At 40.8% G+C, this 22,355-nt stretch overlaps 1 protein-coding gene across 7 annotated transcripts in view; it reads left to right on the forward strand.

Moving 5' to 3' along the window:
• The window catches only part of NFIA (nuclear factor I A), a 554,190-nt gene extending 532,164 nt beyond the window's left edge, over positions 1 to 22,026 (forward strand). For all 7 annotated transcript variants that reach the window (XM_075998837.1, XM_075998844.1, XM_075998842.1 and 4 more), the window contains one exon: positions 14,557 to 22,026. In XM_075998837.1, the coding sequence (XP_075854952.1) occupies positions 14,557 to 14,574 (18 nt within the window). In that variant the 3' untranslated portion in view covers positions 14,575 to 22,026. The remainder of the gene's footprint in view (positions 1 to 14,556) is intronic.
• Positions 22,027 to 22,355: the final 329 nt, after the last annotated feature.

Below are 22,355 nucleotides of genomic sequence, written 5' to 3' on the forward strand. Positions count from 1 at the left end.
ATGTGCCCTGTACCATTTTCAAATCCATTTTAAGATGCCAGTATTTTTCAAAGTTATAGAAATATGAAACACTGAAGCTGGTGATTTCCTTAGAGATTATCTACTCTAGACCCCACTGTTTTCACATATGACTTTAAGTGTATTTTGGAATAAAGTGCATGTCATCTTAATAATGTAGCACCTCCAAAGAAGGGAGCCAAAGCCCAGGGAAGTGAAACAACCTGCAAGGCCACAAAGCTAATCAGAGGCAGAGCAGGACTGAGATGCAGGTATCTGACCCCAGGGAGGGAAGGGACAGGTGGTTTAGTATGTGGCTTAGGAGATGGGTGCATGGTTTCTATTTTACAAAGGTGTTTTATAAAAGCCCAATATCCATTAGACTGACCCAAATACTTTAGAATCCTGAGGAACAAAAGCATGTAATTCAAAAGTTCACCTTGCAGAATTTACCTTCATAGACTGCCACACAGCAGGTGTGTGTGTGTGTGTGTGTGTGTGTGTGTGTGTGTGTGTGTGTAAAACCCGTGCTTCTGTCTGTGCTGCTGGGTAGCCTTTTGTTGTACATGTTTCTATCTTCTCTCCTTCACAGCACAGACAAAGGTCAAAATTCCCATCTACCTTTACAGGCAAACACTTTAAAGTGCTTCTACATGAGGCAGGGAGTAGGAAGGACCTTTGATTTAAAGTTCAACATTTACATTTGTAATTTTGACTAATTTCTGTGCTTGCATTAATTAAATTGAAATTGTTTAATTAGAATAAAACTAAAATTGATCATTAGGACTAATTTAACCTGATAGGCTTTGTGTGCCTTTCTAGACAAATATTATGAAATATAGTGATAATGAAGCAGTGAGAGGTATAATTTCACATCTTATAATGATTTTCGTATCTGCCGGTTGTTCTCTGTGGTGTCTGGATGGTACAGAGTGTCTCTCTTTGTTACATCATTACCGTTCAGCTGGGGCCGTGCGGCATCTCGTAGTTGGCCTTTTCCCAAATATTTTTTCCTGTCAGAGTCTAAAGATGTACCAAACTGTCTTCACGCCACCCTCGTCACGGCATCACTGTTCCCTGGTGCCCCACCCCCACTGGCTTCCAGGAAGGCTGTCTGCTTGGCCCATCCCCTGGGCCTTGCATCGCAGTGACCTTTGTAAACCAAGAACTGCCAGATGAAACTCCTCATGGAATTCACTAATGCTTCTCAGCCCTGGGGTCAACACTGTCAAATCTGGACTGTCCCTTCGTCCCCCTTCCTGGCTGCTTGCTTTGAGGAGCAACCAGGCACAGAATTAAGGTAAGATGAGGGATCCCAAACACCGAATAACTAACACCAAGGGAGTACGACGAGAGAGGAGACTGCTCCTCCAAGTCTCTGATGTTTCCAGGAGGTAGCTCGGCCTCTTCATCCCATGCCTTCCATACGGTTTGATTAAGGGAACCTGCTTTCAAATTTAGTGCCCTCTGTTTCTGAAAAAAAAATAAGTTATAGAAGGCTGAAGCTACTGTTTTACCAGAAGAGTCAGCATAAATCTACCTACCCACACATTAATAAATGTAAAAATTTTTGAACTACCAACTACTAAATCAACTATCACATTATTTTGTCTTCAAAACAATTAGGACCCACATGGATAAATTAAACCCTCAGGAAAATCTGCAAACCATTTTGAGCTTTGGATTCTTCCCATTCACCATTTTACCAGAGTTGCTTTTAAAAAAAAATTGACAGTTTTGTTTAACAGGTTTCCTATGGCAACCCTTATTGGCAGGGGGCCAAAGGGCAGTGGGGGACGAACCAAAAATTGATTGATATTTTTTGAAAAATAAAGAAGAGAAATAAGAACCAGGAAAGAACATATGATTATCAGTCGTTTGGTGTTGACTGACCAATGTGGAGATTATTTCACATGCAAATTATCATCTTTCTGCGAATTGGCTAATCAGTCCTGGTCAAAGCCTAGGAAACTCTTAAGAGTGGTGATCCCCAATTCCATACAATCACATAAGTAACTGCCACCCTCGAAGAAACCAATTTTACCATCCATTTCTGCATAAAATCATCTAGATAGATTTCACTTTTATTCAGGTTCTCATCCAGTAAAAGAAACTTCTAATTTTCATAGCAAAGGGTTTCATTTGGAAGCATATTCACATTTAATTTGGTTTTAGAAAGGCTTTGATGTTTTTCGGCGTTGACTAGGCTGAGTAGAGGGGATTGAGAGAAAAGAGTAGAAGCCTAGCATATAGGCAGAGTCCTCGTGCTGTTATTGTACTCATCCAAGAAAAGTAACTGCCCATTACTGCACTAGGCCAAGAAAAGACCATGAGCTAGCACATAAGGATGAGGTTTCTGTCTTCCCAAGACAGAAAGGAATCCCCCCGCCCTGTCTAACTCCAAAAAAGAGCATCAGCTCTGCCCTCCTGAAACTGTAATTACAGTCCAGTTAGGAGACAAAACACTTTCACATAAGTTCATTTCATCCTCACAACCACCAGGCTAGGAAAGTGGTCTTACTCCATTCTTAACAGACATGTAAACTGAGATCCAGATTCCCGCCCGACTCCTAGTCTATCAACCCTCTGCCATGGAGCTGCCTCTGTGAACCCCCCAGAGCAGTGCTTCACCCTTGAACCATTAACATTTATCTGATTCATCACATACCACTCTGCAGGATTGCAGCTGCTGAACCTGGGGGACTGGGAATGCCACAACCTGCAATTTTGGTGGGTATGCCCACCTATCAGGGAGGAACTGCTCCAGTATAAGGAGATGTTACAAAGTAACTCTTGGGCATTGCCCAGTGGTAACAATTACTATTAGCATCATTGACTTATTACTGCTATACCGACTCTCTTGCTAGATAAACTCAGATTCAGAGAGAAGTTGAGAGGCAGAGTCCCTGGACCTCTTTCTCCCTCTCTTTTTCCATTTCTGTCCATAAAGGTGATGACTGCTCTCTCTGAACTCCAGGACCCTTGCTCAGCAGCAAGATTGAGTCTTAACTTCAGTGAGCCAGGAAATCAGCTCTCTCCAGATTGGTTCTCTCGGAGCATCTCAGAGGGATGGTTCAACTCTTCCTGGTTCTAACACAGAAATAACCATTTCTTCCCTTCTGGTGTTTTATTGGCTGGAAAATCCCAGAGATCTTTTTGACCTCAAAAACCTCTTAGGTTTTTTGGTAAACATAATGTGGGATCTCTTTTGAGTTGGGGACATTTCTCTTCCTAATGCTTTTTAACTTCGTTTTCAGGCAGAAAGATAGTTTAAGCAAACCCTAGTTTTTATATTTGAAAAGAGTAAATGGGCATTGAGCATTTCCACAAAAAGCTGAAAATAATTGCAGAGAAATTTGAAATCATGGCTGTGAAATCCTGGAATATACATCCAGAATCCATTCCCCACCTTTGAACTGTAATGTGAACCTGAACGCCTTATGGGGAAATTAAGTAGATCCAGTTCTCTTGGCTCCTGCTCTGCCTTTCTTTCTCCCTTTCCTTGCCTCTACAGTAGATCTAAGGAAACTTTTAATACTAACTAAGGCTTGGTGCTGCCCAGACTCTGAGTCTGAAATGCCTGAGAAAGCGGTACAGATTCCAACTGTAAAACATTCCTTCATCAAGCCTTGGAAACTCGCATACTGAGGCCGGCAGAGTTCAGAGGAGGCACATGTAAATGAGGCTCAGTTATAAACTCCTGAGGAGTGTTTTATTTAGTTTAAACCTGAACTTGAACTCATAAACATGTTCCTGGAGAACAATACAGAAAGACTGATGCAGTAGAACAGGAAGTCATATTTTAGCCCAGACAATTCACTTCTTAAAAAGAAAGAAAAATCTTAAAGTATTTTTTAATTGAACCATCTTCTAGAATAGCACAAGTTGGCATGTCTGCAAGATTTTTGTGATTGCAGAATGAGAATGGAAGTCCATATCTTTCATTTGAACTTACCACCATTCTTGCAAAATACATAATAAGATCTCCTATCCATATGGCGGTTTAACAAGAGAAAAGGATATTTAAGGAGCCAATAAACATACAACAGTTATGCAATCTGTAATTGGTTTTATTAATTGATAACAAAGTGATAGTAGAGGTATTAATATATGACTGTGCCAAACTGTGTGTGTGTGTCTGTGTGTGTGTGTATTCTGAGTTTGTTCCTAAATCTCAGTTACTGGTAGAGAACTACCAAGTGGAATTTATCAGAAAACAAAATAGAAATGATTTTGTTTGCATGCTCGATTTTATAAAACACATTCTTGAATCAGTCTTCAACAGTCTTTGCTTATGAGATATCCTCTATCTCAAAAGTCATTACTAAAGAGGTAAAAATAAATTAAATGTTCTGTGTTAGGATGAGATTGCCTCTCCAACAATAGATCCCTCACAGGGAAGGCAAGTAGCTCTGCCAATCACACATGTTACTTACATGGCTAAATTATTGACAAGGTCCTTCACGTAGACTGTCAGTGCTATGGGACCATTACTTTGCACCAGTCCCCAACCCCACTCTATCAAGAAACTTCCTACTCACCTCCCCTGGAAATATTCAGGAAGAATCTAATTGTTTGTAGCAATGAATATTGCTCAGTTGTAAATTTAATCTACAAATTTAGAAGGAAATAAATCTGAACATAAAAAGCATTTGCTGTTTCAGCATAAAAAAAAAAAAATACTGTCATTTGAAACTGCAAACTCCCCCATGTGGGTTTGTTTTGCAAGTCACGTCTTAACAAAGACAAGTTTTGTTGCCATAAAACCCTAAATCCTACCACATTCTCAGAAGGAGGAGGAAAGCATTGTTCACTGGTTCCTGGTTTGGGCTTTTGGGAATGTCACACAGAGCTTTGCCTACACTTGGGAAACCATTCTGTTTTTATCCAGGGTTGTTGGCTCAGATGAAATCCTGACACACACACACTCAAACCCCCCCATCTAGATCACATCAGTGCCTTCCATAATGTTGCTGCTTATATTTTAGGCCAATGTTTCAAAATCATTTTGTGTCTTTATTTCCTCCCCCTGATGCTGTGATAACTGGTGTACTGAGGCCTGTTTTGCAGAAAAGCTAAGGTGGACCCCTGCCATCACACAGACCAGGATGTAGGTCTCTGACTCCATGATCTGACTTTTTCCATGTTCAAGCTCACTCTGACCTCACTGAGGGATAGGATCGATTTTACCTCTACTAGTATCACATCTATACTGTGAATGAGAAACAGATGACTCCCGGAACCAGCAACATCTAGAAGCAGGTGTTCCTGGACACTACACAAAGGTATAGGAACGGGACCTTGTAGTATAATCAGAGAAGTCTCATGAGGTGCCCAGGTCCCTTAGCCAGTCAGTGATTAAGCAAGGACATAAACCAGGGCCCCTGACTCACAGTCCAGTGCTCAGTGGCATCTCCCTGTACTCTCACTCTCTTTTCTCATGAATCTGAAAACTGAGATGCTACAACTTCCTCTGCATTCTGTCCAAAGTCTGTCTCTACGCCTCGTTTCTTTGGCTCACTTCAGAAGCCTTCAACTCCAGCTACTAAGCGGGGCAGTTGTGGTTTGCAGCTCAGCGCCTCCTTCCTTGCTTCTTTCCTAATCCGGCAGTGGAGTCGGAAGCACCGTTGGTCTGCACAGCCTTTGACCGAGTAGGGTCCACCTTGATTCCTGGGGCGGGTGGGGGCTCCAGCACAGGTGGAGAGGGAGGCAGACACCGACCTGAGGGGTGGGAGGAGGGGAGGAATGGGACTAGAAAGGAAAGGAGGAAGCACTGAGAACCGTGAACAGGCGAGGCTTAAAGAGGTAAGAAGCGGACCTGTGCTCAGGGCTTGCGTGGAGGCCCCCGCTGGAGGAGGGAGTCCAAAGGTGGCAGATGCTATCCAGTGTCTGAAGGGCTTCTTGGCTGGAAAGGTTAGTTTGGGAATTAGTTCCTGGCAAAGGGCCAGATCTTCTGGCATTCTGTTGCAGGATGTCTCTGGGAGAATTTTTTAAATAACTGGACTCTTTAATGTTATTTTCCCCTTTACCGAACTTTATCTACCTGCACAATCCAAACAGTAAAATCTCTCTGATCGATTGGCTGCGAACCTGAGTCATGTTTGGGAAGAGCAAGAGGGAAAAAGCACGTGGTGGAATGATTATTATAATGTGGCCACGCTCTGCTGAGCTCCGACCTCCACTCCCACGCCTCTCTTTTTAAACAAGAAAGGTTACCTCCCTGGGCCACCATTGGGCCAACCCCAAGTGTGACTGTCTGTACTTGTTAGACAACAGGCATTTAATTAAAATTGGAATCTGATGTGTAGAAAACATACATTTTTCATCTCATAGCTCCCCAGGAAATCATATTCCCTTCCTTCCCTGCTCTCCTCAACTCCCCCCAGCCACAGGGAGGAAAAAAAAAAAAAAAGGCCAGGGAAAAGATTATTTTAATGTGAAAATCAAAAATTACCCAAAGCTATGCTGCTTCTTTATTTTTTGCCCTTGGAGCAGACATTACACCAATAATAAAGCCTGTATCGTGTCTTCAGACCAGAGCCAGCTTTTTTTTATGGCTAACTTCCCATATGGAAAAGGGTTTGTCCCATTTCAGGGCATTAAAATACAGCGTTTAATGAATTTGTAACTTACACCTTTCATCTCGCCCTTGTGCGGTAGAAGGGGTGGCCTGTCTTCTGGTATTTGTCGGACTTTGTAGAATCAATGACACAAAAGAGCAGATAATGCACACAAGGCCCGAGTTGAAAAATTAAGGCGCGAAACACCATCGTCACTGCACTTGCAGTGCACACTGTCTGGACTCCACCCAGAAAATCCGGCAGTGCCATCACGACCACATAGATAGGAACTCCGGACAATTTCATTGGGTCATTGTCCCCTTAATCTCCACGCCGCACCTCAGATCCCAAGCAGCTTCCGTGGCGCGGACTCACTTTAATGGACAGAATCTATTTTTTTCATGAAAAAGCAGGAAATAAGCTGTCTCTTTCATAAAAAGATTTACAAAATGTAATCATTGTGGAAATATTCCCTTTGAACTGCCGTGTCCACGGGGGTCTCCGGCTCCCAGAGTCGTGCTTCATTAGAACCCCCTCTTAAGCGGCCCCAGAAGGGCAGGTACGCTGGTGGTGCCCGGCTTTGAAGTCTTGAATGAATGAAAGAAAAGCACAATAAAAAAGAGCTGTTGATCAAGCATAAAATACTCTTTAAGCTGACAGAATAGCAGCGTTAACACACCCTAAGCTGCTTTTAGTTTTTCCCTTTTTTCCTCACATTTTCCTGTGCTTTGTGTACAGTGGGGGTTTGTATTTTATAAGAAGTCTCTGATCTATGTAGTATGCCATTCGCTAACAAAAACCAAAATAGGATTGTTTCTGTCCCACTTGGTTGCCTGACTACTCCCTCCCTTCCTCCCCTTCCTCCCCTCACCCCCAACCTCCAAGGCGTGCAGTTTAGCCTTGCAAGGCAAGGGCCCAAATGCCTTTCATAAACTTGAGCCAATTCCTTTTGTGTTGTTGGTTTCGCCGCTCTGATTTTAATACTGCAATTAAAGACAGATTTTTATTTTCTCAAGAACTTTCTCTTGCAACTGGGGAAATGGAACTGACGCAGCTGCTACTTTTAGCTAAGAAATTATATCATTAAATAAGAGAAAGCTGCCTTGTAGAGCAGTTGTTTTCCTGGGGAACCCTGGGTCTCACGTGGACCATAAGGCCCTGGATACCTTTTATAGTTAGTGAATCCATCTACCCTGCCTTCCTGATTTTCTTTCTGTACTTGCCCTTAGCCAGGCATATAATCCCCACAAAAACTGATAAAAAGTTATTCCCATATCCTGGGATCTAAAACTGAGACTCAGAGGTGCTAACTTGCCTAAGATCATTTGACTAGTACACAAGTGTGCCAAGATTTTTGTCATTTGGACTCCAGAGGCCTGGGTCTTACCGCTATGCACACAGCCCTCCAGTGAGTCTTCAGAGCAAATGCAAGTGGGCCAGAGTGCAATTTTTGATTTCATGAGGGTAAAAGATTACTTGATGAAAGTATAAAAAAGGAGACCAAAAAATTGCACTTGATGGTAAGAGAGACACTAGGGCAAGCTGAAATCTGGTGAAATATTCACTTTGGAACAATAGTCAGAATAATTGGATTGTGAGTATACTCTCAAGATTTGGAGGTACTGGATGGCTTATTGGGTAAAAAGATTAGTGTTTTCCCATCTTGAGGTTTGAACCAAAACGGAGGTCTTGGCCGGGAGCAGCACAGTCATTCTCCAGGGATCGGTGGTTTGGACAACTCCACTGTGCTTGTAGTAAGTAGGCAGCAGTCCACGTTACAAAACTATTGCACATGCTACTGACGCAGTTGGCCACAGTTGGCGGCGTTGCAACAGCTCTTGAGTCGGAACTGCCTGGAGCAACTTGTGGAGACTTGTGTCCCTTGAGGGAAAGTGTCTGTCATTTTGGGAGACATGGACATGTGGCATGAGCATGCTAGAAGTCATCCATCTAGATGCCTTGCTTTGACTCCAGGCTTTGGGAAACTTGCATACAGCTTGTTCTTCCTTCCTTTCTTCCTTTATTTAACAGTATTTAATAAAGTACCTACTTTTTCGGCCACTGGGCAAGACACTGGGGATGCCACACCTGAGAAGACAGTCAGTTTTCTTGGGAAGAAAGCAGGTAATTACAGTTCAGTGACTGTCGTGGAAGTGAACCCTGGGGGAAAAGACCCCAAGAAAGTCTCCTCAGGAGAAGGGACATCTAATCTTAGAACCCAAGGACTAGCAAGTATTAGCAAAGCCAAGGAGAGAGGTCCAGCCTGTGCCAAGTCCCAGCAGGGAGAAGGCAATTGGCGTTGGGGAATCTGGAAGAAGTGTAACATAGTACAAGTGGTGAAAAGATAAGGCTACAAAGGTAAGCGGGACCAATCATGGCCCATTACTGTTTTAATAGTTTCCTGTACAATAAACAAGTCTTGGTTTAGAGTTATTGAAAACAAGCTTTCTTTAATTAACAAAATAAAATCAGACAAGAAAAATGACTACAGAGATCAAAGCCCAAGGCTGGAAATAACCAGTAACTAACACCTGTGTACAGCATGTCACCCTTTTCAGAAGAAGCCAGTATAAATCACTACTTTCCTCTCATGGAAGGCAGAATGGTCCTGACAATCCCCTGTGGTCCCAAGGACAGGGACTGGCTTATTTATGGTCACACAACTAGTTGATGGAAAAAGCAGGACTCAATCCTGGGTCCTTGGGACACTGGATACTCCTCTGTCAACATGTGTTTATGAAGATCCTACTTTGAGAAAAGTAAGGTACCCAGTATCACGAAGGGTATAGAAGTCTAAAATCTAGCCCTTCTTCCTGCTAGAAAATAAATTCCTTAAGAGCAGGGACATTATTTATCTTATTCATTATATACCCAGAACCTAGCATACATAGCACCTAGCACCCTTAGTGCTTATTGAATAAGTAAATAAATGCTCCCAGAGGGTTTTCACTAATGTGCAAAGCTAGAGGCGCCCTCAGAGCCCTGCCCACTTCCATTGTATAGGAATGGGGAAAGCGGGCTACCAGGCTTTGGGCTGCTTTGCCAAGGACAATTCATTTTGGCCAAACAGTGGGCTTCAATTCATCCAAACAAGAGCAGGAAGCCAAAAGTGGCTAACTGGATTAGTGTGACCCAGCAACATCTCCTCAAGAAAGCATGCAAAACGGTGACAGCAGCTCACGCAGCATTGGTTTCTGGTTGGCCAAGTTGTCTTTGGGGGCTGCTGAGGAGTTGGCTTTGAGGGGTGGGAGGCCTCCCTGTATTTGCATGTTTCCATTTTCTGTGTGTGAGTGTCCTTAAGTAACCCACCTGGCCTGGAGAAGAAAGCCAAGTGTCACACCCAGTTCTGGATTCCACATTAACAACCTCCTTCCGCAGTGTTAAACTTTGCCCTTGAGGCCTTTTGTTTAACTTTTTAATTTGAAAAACAGATTCTGCTGCGTCAGTCCCTCCTGCCCTCCCTGCCACCCACCCCCAGCACCCTCTCCTCCTTTTTTTTTTTTTTTTTTGTTAAAGTAAAATATAACTGTCTCAAACAGACATTTTTCTTTCTGTCTCTAACATGTGCATCCTGCCTTCTTAGTGAAAAGAGAACACAACAGGCTCTTTAGAAACTTGTTATACATATTAGAACAAGTGTTGTGAGCTAAGGAGTTGGGTCCATTGCCTTCATCAACCACTAGCTTTGGCAGCCTCATGACCGTATTTCGGGAGATGGTCTCTGTTTCCCGAGTGCTCTCCACAAGGCACAAGAAACAGAACAGATTGGCACCGTCAAAGGTACCTCCTGCCATTTCAGGCTCCCTGTTTGGGATGCAGTCAGGTAGATATTGTTTATGGTTCATAAAACCTGACTACTGTGAGTATTCCCGAATCCCAGCAGAATGGGTTTCGAACTTTCATGGAGCTGTAAATTAAGGGGTGGGAAGTGTGATAAAACTCCTTAGAGAACTGTGAGAGGAAAAAAAAGTCGGGTTGCAATGGTTAAATGAAATTTTATAAGCACATTCAGTGTGGAGCTGTTTTGCATTACATGAGTTGAATACCTTAGAGACGCCACATCTGCAGGCACTTTATTAAATCCTTAGTCAGCACTTTCCAACCTGATGAGATTACTTCTTCATTTGACTGGAGAAAAGGAAAGCCGAGCTCTTCTCCTGGACTGCAGATTTCTTTTGATGTTTCACCTTGAACAGTGAAAGAGGACAATTACCCCCCCCCTTCCCTCCCGCCTCCCCCTCAGCACATCCCAAACTTTAGACGTTGTGAATATAACTGACTAATTTTACGCAACTGGAGCCTTTGTAGGAGTGTGGATTTATGGATCTCCAAAACAACTGTAGCTGAAAGTTCCTGAGCAAAAAAATAGATCAAAGCTTTGTGTTTACTTCCTTAATGTAAATGTATCGAGATAACATCATCCTATATTGTATTGTAATAGTGCCACTCACTGCAGATAAGAGACAGAGATTCCTTTGTAGTCCATTTGGATACTGTAAGTAGGTTAGATTAAGGGGCTATAAAGTATGAAGGCAGAAACCATATGAAACCTAAGCTTATGTCAGTAAATGTCTGAAGACGGTTTTTTGACTGTCCGTAAATAGATTTTGTTTAATGTGTCAACATTTTCCCAGTGATTTGCTATTCAACCCCAACAATTTCATAGTCTCAGGTTTCTTTTATGTTTTTCCTGTATAGCCCAATAAGAAAATATGCAGAGTCATTCTTCAATTAATGTTTTGAAACTGGTGCTTAATTACATAATAGAAATTATGAGAAAACATCACAAGAGAAAAATGGGCTTTTCCAAATATTATCTTGTCCATCTGGTGTTATTAGCAGTTCCTGGAAGTTTATAGAAATGGATTGGCTACTACATGTGTGATTTTCATGCTCTTCACAATGGGATTATGAGCGTCTTCAATTACGAACTGATCATGAGAAAATTTAGCGGGATGGATGATTTTTTAAAAAATTATTATTGTCAGAACTGTTTATCTGGCATCTCAGCAAACAAATGATTTAATCACAGAGACTTCATGGGGTGGGGGGGGGGGGAACCCTGTGTGGTTCCCCTAACCAACTTCCCATTCTGGAAACCCTTGGTCAAGTAGCCGGGTTAATTGTCATGAAGATTAGTGTGATGTTGAAATAAGTACTAATGGTCAAATTATAGGAGTGAAAAAGTTTAAGAATAGGTTTTGGTTTGGGCCTGAAAGGGTTAATTAAGGTTTTTTCACGGGTTATTAAAGACCCCCAACCTCTGCCTTCAGGAGTCATATTGACACCCCACCACAGGGCAGCTCTGCTCTTCTATTGACATGTTGCTGGTCAGAGCACAATAGCCTTCTGTGTCTGCAAATCATTGCTAAAATCATCTCAAGGAAAAAAAAAAAAGTTTGAAAGCTTTAACGTTAGACAAAAGCCCAAGAGTTGCAGTGCGCAGCTCAAAAACCCGGAGTCAGCAACTTCTATTGATTAAAAACTAACCTTTAAAGTAACTCTGAGAGTGTGTGGTTAGCATTTAAATTTAAACATGTCATGAGTTGATTTGTGTTACTGAATACCAACTCAGAAGGAGTAACATTCACATCGCATTTTTTTTCTAATTCCCTTAAGCAGCTAAAGTATTTCATGAAATGTCAATAGGGCAAAAAGAAAAAGAGGAGGGGGGGGGCCCCTGATGCTGGGCCTGTAGTCTTCTTTCCCATGCAAATATTCACCCCCCAAAAGTGTGGAGAGTGAAACACAATAATTAGTCCTTTGTCTAACTTTCCCAAGTGCTAGAGAAAGACAGATTAATTAAATATACAACAGTGTTGGTTTTTGGAGTGGGGGTCTCGCTTGCTGTGTAGGTCATAAATTAGGCAGAATAAATACTTCAATGTGTTTGCAGTGGGCCTGCTACGTCAGAACCACTGGAAGGTTGGTGGGAGGAGAGCAGAGGGTTTCTTGCTAATGATAGTCACGTCTGGGTCTGTCTGGTTGCTCTTAGCAACCAGACATGATGTAACACCAGGATGAACTTGAACTTGGGGGACTTGAAAAGAGAACAATAGACCAGAGCAATCAATAAAGCCTATTTCAGTGAAGGATTACAGAGCTGCTCTGGGGTAACCTTGTCGGCAAGGCACATACTGAATAGTAAGATGTGTGAAGAAACTTTTTTTTTTTTTTGCTTTGCTGTTTAAGAGAAGTGCAGAGGCACTGCAGATTTTTGTAGTGCCCTGAGGTCTCATCCAGAAACTGTGGTGTGGAGAACTGCTCCCCCTGCTGACTCACACTGGGTCCCAGGCCTTTGCTTCAAGAACTACCGTAGTGTCCAATTGAAGAAGTCTGGAATTTTACAACTGACTTAGAAAGTGCGAAAACAGACATTGTAAGCATTATTCCCCGCACCCGAAGTTTTGTGAAAGAGGAAGTGGCCCTAACGTGGATCAGAGTCAGCTATTAGGAGAGGCCTACAAAAAACACGCTCTGGAATTACCTTCTCCCTCCTTTCTTTCTCCCTCTTCTTTCTTTTGTCCAGTTAGATTTAGGCCGTGTGTATTTGCCAGGATGATTTCCTTTCAGGACACAAGAGACTTTATTGTATTCCTCAAAGCATGTGGTCAAAGAATAACATGGAAAAGTATACAGGATGAGTAGTTTTTTGGTTTAGGCTTGGGTTTTTTAAACTCTTCTGCAAATCAAAGGTAGCTTGTGTGACCAGGAAATCTTATACCAACCTCTACGTGCCTATCATTTAGCCATTTATCCATGGGGATCACACGCGTCCTTACTTTACCTAATTGAGTCTCTTAGACCTGGATGAGCCTTCACCTGACTGAATCAACCCAAATGTAACCCTTTCTGGTACTGTCCACTGAGAGAATTCAGAAGCATGCACATTTGCCAGAAGTCAATGATTTTTCTGTGAATAATGATAAATGTAGTGAATTTGTTAGGGTATCTCTAGAGAAAAGTTGGCAAAAGCCAGATACTTTTTTATTTCACTGGAGAAACTCTGATATTACTCCATAATTGGTTGGTTTGTTTAACAGAAAAAGAAATGCCAGCAGATAAAGTGAGGTATCACCAGACAGTTGCTCAAAGCTAATCACCTAAGGATTTATGAAAGGAAAAGGTAACCAGTAACCAGGCCCTGCAGGCACACAGAAGGCTTTAAATAAATGTTGAATGAACAAAAGCATGAACGAGGACTATGCAGTGGCCTCGTTGTTCCTTCGAACAACATGGTAGTCAATAGGGTAAAATTTTAATACTACTTGAGTATTACGTGTCATGTTTGAAAATATTATTTTAGAAATATTGAACCAAAAGGAGAATTTTACATTGTAAAATCTTATGTGTATAAAGAAATGGAGTGCAAGGGAAATTCTGTGACTCTCCCAGAATCATCCAGAAGTCCTGAGACAGCACTTTTCCCCCTCTGCCGCCACTTATTTTTATGTCACTACTGACCACCTGTGCCTGTCAGAAGAGCGCTATGATCGTGTCTGCAGTGCCTGGCCCTCACTGAAAAGGAGATGTGACGATCACCGGAGCCGCATGTGGCACCATTCCATGCCATAAGAAGCCCCTCCCTTCACGCATTCTCCATTCATTCAGCTCTTCCTCCTTGAGAACATTCTGTACTCCAGGCACTGGGTTAGGCACTGAGGACTGAGTGATAAACCAGATGCCGTACCCTCCTCTACCTGCCCCCACCAGACTACAAAAACCTGTATTTGTATTTTAAGAGGACAGAAATACTTCATTTTGTAAAGCATACTCAGAATGCTGGCAAAACCCCCACGACAGAATGAATTTTAATTTCGGAAGAGTAAGATCAGAGTCAGAGCCTCAGGATCTACTATTGTCTGTCTTTTCCCTGCAAATCCCTCCCTCATCCCTACCATAGATCCCACCTCCCATCCTCATAATCCGAAAGGCAGCTTCCAAACTATGATGTTTTACAAATCATACTTCTAATTGTACTTTTCCTTTTGTTTTCCAGTCCTGGTACCTGGGATAAAAGTTGCAGTGTCCCACCATCCACCAGACAGACCACCTGACCCCTTCTCAACTCTGTAACATGGACGCAACCTCAACCCCGCGCAGTTACAACTTCACTGTCAGTGGAAGGGGAGAAATACCGATTCAAATCAACTTGTACAAGGAAACAGCGAGCATTATGGTCAAACAGCAAAGGCCATAACCTTTTGGGATTTTTTTTTTTTTAAATACTTTAGGGACTGTTGTAATTTCTCATATGGTGCTGGAAATGGTTGGGCTTTGTAACATTTGAAGTGTTTTTCCGTGGTAGCGTGAGCATTAGGTGACTTGGCTAGCAGAAGACTACCCTTGCTCACTGACTTCCTGTTGTAACACACTTTCCTTACGGAGCCCGGCTGTTTCACAGTATTTCATGAATTTACCCACACAGGTGTGGTCCTCCTTGGCCATTCAGGGGACACATGGAGAACTAAATCTTTTGTAGTAGCTGAGATCTGCAATATATAACTTACGGGACAGTCAAAGGGCAATGTTTTTCTGTAACATATTGGAAAAAGAAAATGCAGTTATGCTCCTTTTTTTATTTTTTCTTTTAGTTTGGTTTGGTTCAGCTGTCAGCAGTTAAGTATATAACATGGCCCGCAAGGACAATGAATCCACTCACATTGCAGAACAATTCTGAAAATGGCAAACTACTACTACTACTATTCAGTTTTTTAAAAGTTTTGAAATGCTGCACTTACATTAAAAAAAAAAACCAACCATTTTTTCAACAATTTCAACAATGACACAAAAATTCACATGGAAATGGGGAAGATGGTCTGTTTTGACAGAAACTGACAGGAATCAATCAAAACAATCGAATTTTGAATTGAGTAAAGTGCAATTTCATTGGATAGCTAAATATCTTTGTAAGATAGAGATTGTTGAAAATTCTATTTTTGTTTTTCAAGTCCTTTCACCCCAGGACTCTAAATTATTGGGGTAAAAAAACAGCCTTGCAAGAAAAAGGGGAGCTATTTTTGCTTTTTATGTTTTTTATTGTTAAACTTGTATCCCTTTAAAAACTGAAGGAAAATTTAAAAAAAAAACAAAAAAACAAATCTAATGGTGCTTTTACCACAATATGTTAACTACATTAAATGCTAATTAATTATTTTCTGTTATCAAAGCACATAACTAAAATGAAATCATGGTATCTGTTAATTTTATAAGCTAAGAAGTCTATAATGGATTATGCCAATTCTGAAAATTTTTACATGTATCTGGCAACATAGGATTTATCAGTTATCAGACACCTCATTGTACCAGAGATTGTCCAGAAGTTTTAAAGACCTTTGCGTCCCTGAACTGGGCTATGGGAAAAAAACGAATAATAATAACAATAATGAAACCAATACTGACATAAATGCTGGTGCCCATTCAGATCAAGGGTACTTGTTAGGGAAAAAAAAAAAAGTTTGCACCCCCAAATGTCCTGTATCTTATGTAAAAAAACAACAACAAAAAAAAAAACAAAAAAACACAGAAACAAAAACAAAAAAAAGTGCAAGTGATTTTTCTACCAGACAGCGAAGCACCCCTTTGCTTCCCATGCAACTTCAAGAAGGTTTCCTATACTATACATATATATACGTTCTGGTTGGCAAGCCCTGCTGATCAGAGAAAGTCTCTGCATGTTCTAGTGTTAGTAACTAATTTTTATATAGTTAATGTAGGATAAAGTAGAGTGCATTAAGACACAATATTGTAATCCCTACTCTAGGCACTTGCCTTTAAACTATGTTTTTCAGCCCTTCAGAAGGGTTCTACTACTGTCCTATACAATCAAGTAACTGAAATTCTTGGGAAGACACTTTGCTCCTCATCTTTCCCCCCCGAAACAATGTTGTTTTGTTTTGTTTTTTTTCCTTAATTTGCACGAAAACAAAAATTCCATATCAATGTGCCTTGCCCTGGATAGCGATTATTTGTGGAATTGTTGCACATGCTCCTCTAATTGAAAGGGGTTTTTCCCTAGTCAAGCATTTGGAGACACTTTTTGTAAATGTGACTTTTATGTCAGCCATCGTCAGTTTCAACATCTAGAACTAAATAGAAAGTTAGTTGTTCCGCAGATAGGAGTAGTCTTTATTGTCCTGTATGGTCGGTGGCAGTGCTATTCTGAGATCTGTAGATGCTTAGAATATCAGTATTTTGGATGTTGCTGCATTTTACAATTTATTTGGAGTCTTCCTTTATTTTCCCCCCCAGATATATGAAAATATGCAATACCTGCTTATATCATGTAGAAAAGCTTAGCAATTATTAATTTTTCTTTTATTTTTTTTTTATTTGACCAAAGTCGGGGCTGCACTTGACGCAGTGTGTTTTAGGTGTTTGTCTTTGTACTTTTTTGTGATTTTTGAATGCACGTGCGCAGGAAGGGCTCCTCTTAGAGAAGCAGTCAAACTGTGAAGCACTAAGCTGACCCTGCTTCAAGCAATTTTGTTTTTACAACTGTTCCTTTCACAAGCAAGCCTTAAAAAAAAAAAAGACAACTTCCTTTTTCTTCAGCTCCCACACCCCATTTTTCTTAGCAGACTGCAGTCAATCCACATTCAATAAAAAGTATATAATGCCCATTTTTATATGCACGTTTTTAAACTTCCAAGTTCTGAAAATTGTTTACTGGTTATCTCTATTTAAGGAAAAAAAAATAAAATAAAACATTTTGGATTTTCATATGTGTCTGATAAGTGGTTGAATAGTCGTTTGGCGCTGTTGTATGGTGTGATTGTCAGTGTACGGTGTCACTTCCTATAGCCAGCCAGCATACTTTGCCTTCCCCTATAGCACTTAGCTGGGCATTACTTTATTATGACATATGTGCACTAAAAAAAAAAAAAGAAAAAGAAAAAAAAAAGAAAAAAATAGCAGCTTTCAGTGCTTCACAGTGAAGGGAAAAAAGCCTAGACAAACATTTTGTCAGAACCTTGCAATAAGCCAAGGTATTACCAGTAAATTGGTTGTATATACAATAAAATTGCACCCTTTTTTAAACAAAACAAACTAAGCAATAGTTTGGGCAGTTTTAGTTGTTTTTAGTGAGCATGTTGTAGTCATGACTGCAAAGAGAGAATAAACTGCCCACTCAGAAGATATGTAATTTGTATTGTTGTATAGTTTTATTGATTACACTGATTTATTCTACCCTATTTTATAATGCAGGACTTTTGTAATGTTGTTTAAATGAGGAAAAATTTCTGTCAAATTAGCCTAGTGAAATTTCTGATTGTTCATTATAAAGGCAGCGTTCATAGAATTGCTTTTCTTTCTCCCCCCCACCCCCCTTGGGAACTGGATTTAAGTTTAAAACTTTCCTGTTTCCTTTTTTTTTTTTTGTAAGTATTTAAATACAGTTATTTTTTTCTCTCAATGGTATAGCATATTCCTATGCTTAAGAAGTATAGGTCTACTGAAAAACCATTGTAAATGGACGTTACAGGTATGCTGTATTTTTGAAGGTATTTTGTTGTATTAAGTTTGATGAAGCTAAAATTAGGGAACTCAGAACAGATTTGCAGGAAAAAAAATGTTTTAAAGGCTTTAAAACATTAGGGAGGCAGTCTAGGGTGATAACGAACAGGGGTTAAGTATTAAATACACTAAGTTACATTTTTGTTCATGTTTCATTGTCCAGAAAGCAGCAGGAAACTGTAGTTCAGTTGTGATCAAGCAGGAAAAAAGAAACACCAACAATATGAGTGTTTTGCTTTTTAAGATTAAAAGCCTAGCAAAGATGTTTGAGGAAGACTTTGCTACCTGGGGTGTGTAGACAGACAGACTGAGAGCTATCAGCATTTGAAGGCCCAGCCCTTGATTCTGAAACACATTTGAATTTTTTCTCGCCCATCAAATGGCATTAACATGATTGGCAAAGATAAATCCCTCAAATAACTCAAAACGTGTTTTTTCTTTGGGAACTGAAGTCAGAGGCACGAACACTAAATCTTACCATTTTTCTATCTGCTTTTCCTTCTGACCCTTCTCCCTGCCACCAAAACACCCCTTTTCTGATCATTCACGGGCAGAGGCCCTCACCCTAATGCCACTCTCTCCATCCTAGAGAGCCTTTTTCTTTCCTCTGAGGTTTGAACTAATGTTTTTGTTTCTTCACACCCTGGCATGACAGTCATTTATTGTCACTTTACTCCCCAGCCCCCTCCCCACCATCAGGTGTGGGCTCTAGGCAGGCTGACAAGGTTACACTTCCCGAAGCTTGTGTTCTTCATTTTTTGACAGTCAAAAGTGTAGAGGAACTCAGACTTTCCAGAGCCATGAGATTCAGTCAGCCCACAGGAATATGCAAAACCCATCTCAGAAAGTTTGTCTTTCATTTTTTCAAGTCCTTATCCCCATATGCTTTGAATTCTGTAGTTACAATGTCATAAACTATTTACAAAACCTGGATTAAGAAAAACATTTTTTCCCTGGGATTTGTTTTTTGGGGGAAATGGTTTCTAAGAATGTCATTTAATGTAGCGTGCATCACATCTCTGGAAATATCTTTGTCCATAGTGGTGATGGTCTCTCTCCTGTCTTGCTCTCTTGCTATTCTTTGTTTGCTTTTTCCTTCTCTCTTTCATTCTTTTTCTTTCTTTTTTTTAGTAGCAGGCCTCCATAGAACAAATCTAAAACACAACCGGCATGGTAATGTAAGGAGAGCTTCAGTGGCACCTCACAACCCACCCTCCGAGATCTGTCATGAGACAGCCTCAGAAAGCTGCACTGCCCACCGGCACGGCTTTCATTCAAATAGGCTTCCAAGGCCAAGTCTGTCTTGAAGTCAATGCATGTATTTACTGTTTGACAGTAAACCCGCTCTGCCTTCTCCACGTCCAAGGCTGTGCATTCGTCTAATTAGTGTCGTGTATGTTTTCCTTTTATTTTTTCCAATAAAAAAGCAGTGGGATGAAAATTGCTTTGATATATAGCAGGTAACATTGAAGCTATTCCATAGCACTTAACTGTAGTGAATACTGTGTCACCAATTTTGAAATCAATTTAATGTTTAATGCAAATCCATTACATGGTGCTATTACAGGCTGACAAAATGATTTACACAAATGTGACAACTTGGGCTCAATTCACTCTGCTTTCCAACAGTGTAAATGCATAGCAGTGTTTATCTGCATGAGAACTATGCACTAATCTATCTGAAGAAAAAAACTATATCAACTTTGGTATCTACTTTCCGTTTACTTCAATCCTTGCCTTTTTGGTCATTGTTATAATGCCAGCTTTAGGACAGAAAGAATTATAAGAAAACCAGCATAATACCTGATATATTAAAATGTAGTGCCTGTGAAATCTGTATTATATTGCTCTTCGGAAGTAAGATTTTTCTACACCGGTAGCCTTCGCTGTCTGTCAGGACCTTCTGGTATAGGTGATGTAAAATAACCGTACAATATTAATGCATGCTATTCCATAATGCTTAGTGAACTGTATGAATATTACTCAAAGTTATGTTAGTCTTTTTTTCTGACTTGGTTCTTGTCAGCTAGGTTAAAAGGTATTTCACTGAGAACGCAAATTCTGTCTTTTCTTGATTTCAGCTGTTTTCAGTATTTTGGAGGTATACATTTACTTAAATTCAGTATTACTTGTGTTTTGTTTTTGTTTTTGTTTTTTGTTTTCTTTTTCCTAGGGGACAAGCATGGGTGTTTGATTTCAGAAATCAGGACCTGGCGAGATTTTTTGTCTCAAAGCTACCATTTGAATTTCAAGAACTCTGTTACGAAGACACTCTGAGAACATTTCCAAGTGAGGGATGTTTTCCTTGACCCTCGACTGAAGCTATGCTGATTCTGAACCATTTTCTTAATGGACAATGTTCAGCCAGGTACCCATGCTTGATCTGTCTTCACATCAGACCTCCTCATAGTAAAAGAAAAAAAAAAAAAAAAAAACAACTAAGAAATCACGTGGCTATTTAGTTTCATGCACAGTTGCAATATTTTCTTCAAAAATAAAACTCTGTACAAACTTTGGGCCCGATTCATAAGAAAAAGACATTTGCTATTAACACGGGGCTTTTTTTTTTAGTATACTCTTTTTGATCTAAATTTGAAACGACTTGCTTCCCAAATTAAATAAATTTCATCTCATTTTTTTTTTTCCCCTAAGTCAGCACCCGTCTGCCTTTTATTCCCGAAAGGGTCACATTACCCAGGTTCGGAGGGTGGGAGGTGAGCAGATACTGGAGGTGCTCAGGAGGATAAGGGGACCAGCCACAGCTGGGCCTGAGAGCAGGGAGGCAGCATGGGGGTAGGACTCACCTGTGCGCCAGGCACCCCGAGTTTCACATGTGGACTCATTCTGCTATTTGATTCAAAAAACTTCCAAAATGTGTCTGAACCACAAGAGTATACAGTGGAAGTGCTACCTCTAATCTAACCAGAGCACCTTCATGGTGGAAAGCACCCACCAGGCTGTACAATGTGAACTTTCGTATCTCTACAGTGGTTGCAAGGACGAAGACAACGACGTCCAATGTATTGGGCCATTTTTCCTGCTGTTTTATACTCAACTTCTCAAAATGGCAAAAGCTTTCTTTTTCCTTTGACTTCTTATTTTTTAAAATTTCTGTTTTTATTTTTATTATTATTATTTTTGGTAACAGTCTGTAAATTAGCCTTTTGGTTTTTTATTTTTTGTTTTTGTTTGGGTTTTTTTTTTTTTTTTTTTTTTTTTTGGTTCGTTTGGTTTTTTGATACTTCAACCCAAGGTCACAAGGCTGCTAGCTGCTCTGGGCTCGGGAAGTGAGAGAGCTGCCAGCTCCCTTCCTTCTCCCTGGTCTCAGACCCTCGTCTCTGCACTGCAAAGGCATTTAGTAGCCTCACCACTGAGATACTAACTAGACCTAGACTAGGAGCTTTACCAGGTTCTAGAAGGTCCTTTAGGAAGACTCCCAAAGGCAAACACGTGATCCCCCCACCGCCCAGCCCTCAGCCCTGACCTCTCACCAGAACAAAGTTCCTGGGGACTTTTCGCACCCATGGAAATCTGTCCACTCAAAATACCTCCGTTTTTCATTTCAAATTGTGGGGGCAGGGGACTGAACACTCCCAGTGAGGGCAAGAGATCTATTGTGAAACTAAATACCCCCCGTGTTAATAACTTGGTTTGAAATTTGTTTTTATGAGCCGGGCCCCCTGTGCCTCTAGTATACTTGTATTGACTCTCATAGTTACCCTTTTAGTTTTACTGTGTTCTGTGAAAATTTGTAATTGGTTGAGAATCACTGTGGGCGTCCATTCTTATTCAACTAAATCTCCACAGGTTTTTTGAGCTGGTGTGGATTAGTTTAACTCTTGTATTCAACCATTAGTGCTACCACCTTCTCACATTACAATACAATTACTGGAAGCAAGTACTGCATTTCCTATGCAACAAAAAAGGAAAAATAAAAAAATTGCTAATGCTATGGAGGCTGTGTCATCATTTGCTTTACATCATGCCCAGGTGGTTGAGCGACAGTCATGGGTGTACACTGGAGGTTCCCCAGATGATGGTCTTTTTGCTCCTTGCAGTGTGTCAGGCACAGAACACCCGTCACGGTGTTCTGATGGGTGGTAGTGTTTTTTTCACCTACTTGAACAAATCTAAGACTTAACACTCACGTTGTGCTTACTATGTGCCTGACACTGCTCTAAGCGCCTTATATACCATATCAGGTGGGGCCCAACCAGGCACCAGGAATAGGGTCCAATAGGTTTTCCAACAGGGGACTCTAAAGTAGCCTAGATCCTGATC

This window comes from Microcebus murinus, chromosome 2, assembly GCF_040939455.1.
Source record: "Microcebus murinus isolate Inina chromosome 2, M.murinus_Inina_mat1.0, whole genome shotgun sequence".
NCBI lineage: Eukaryota > Metazoa > Chordata > Mammalia > Primates > Cheirogaleidae > Microcebus > Microcebus murinus.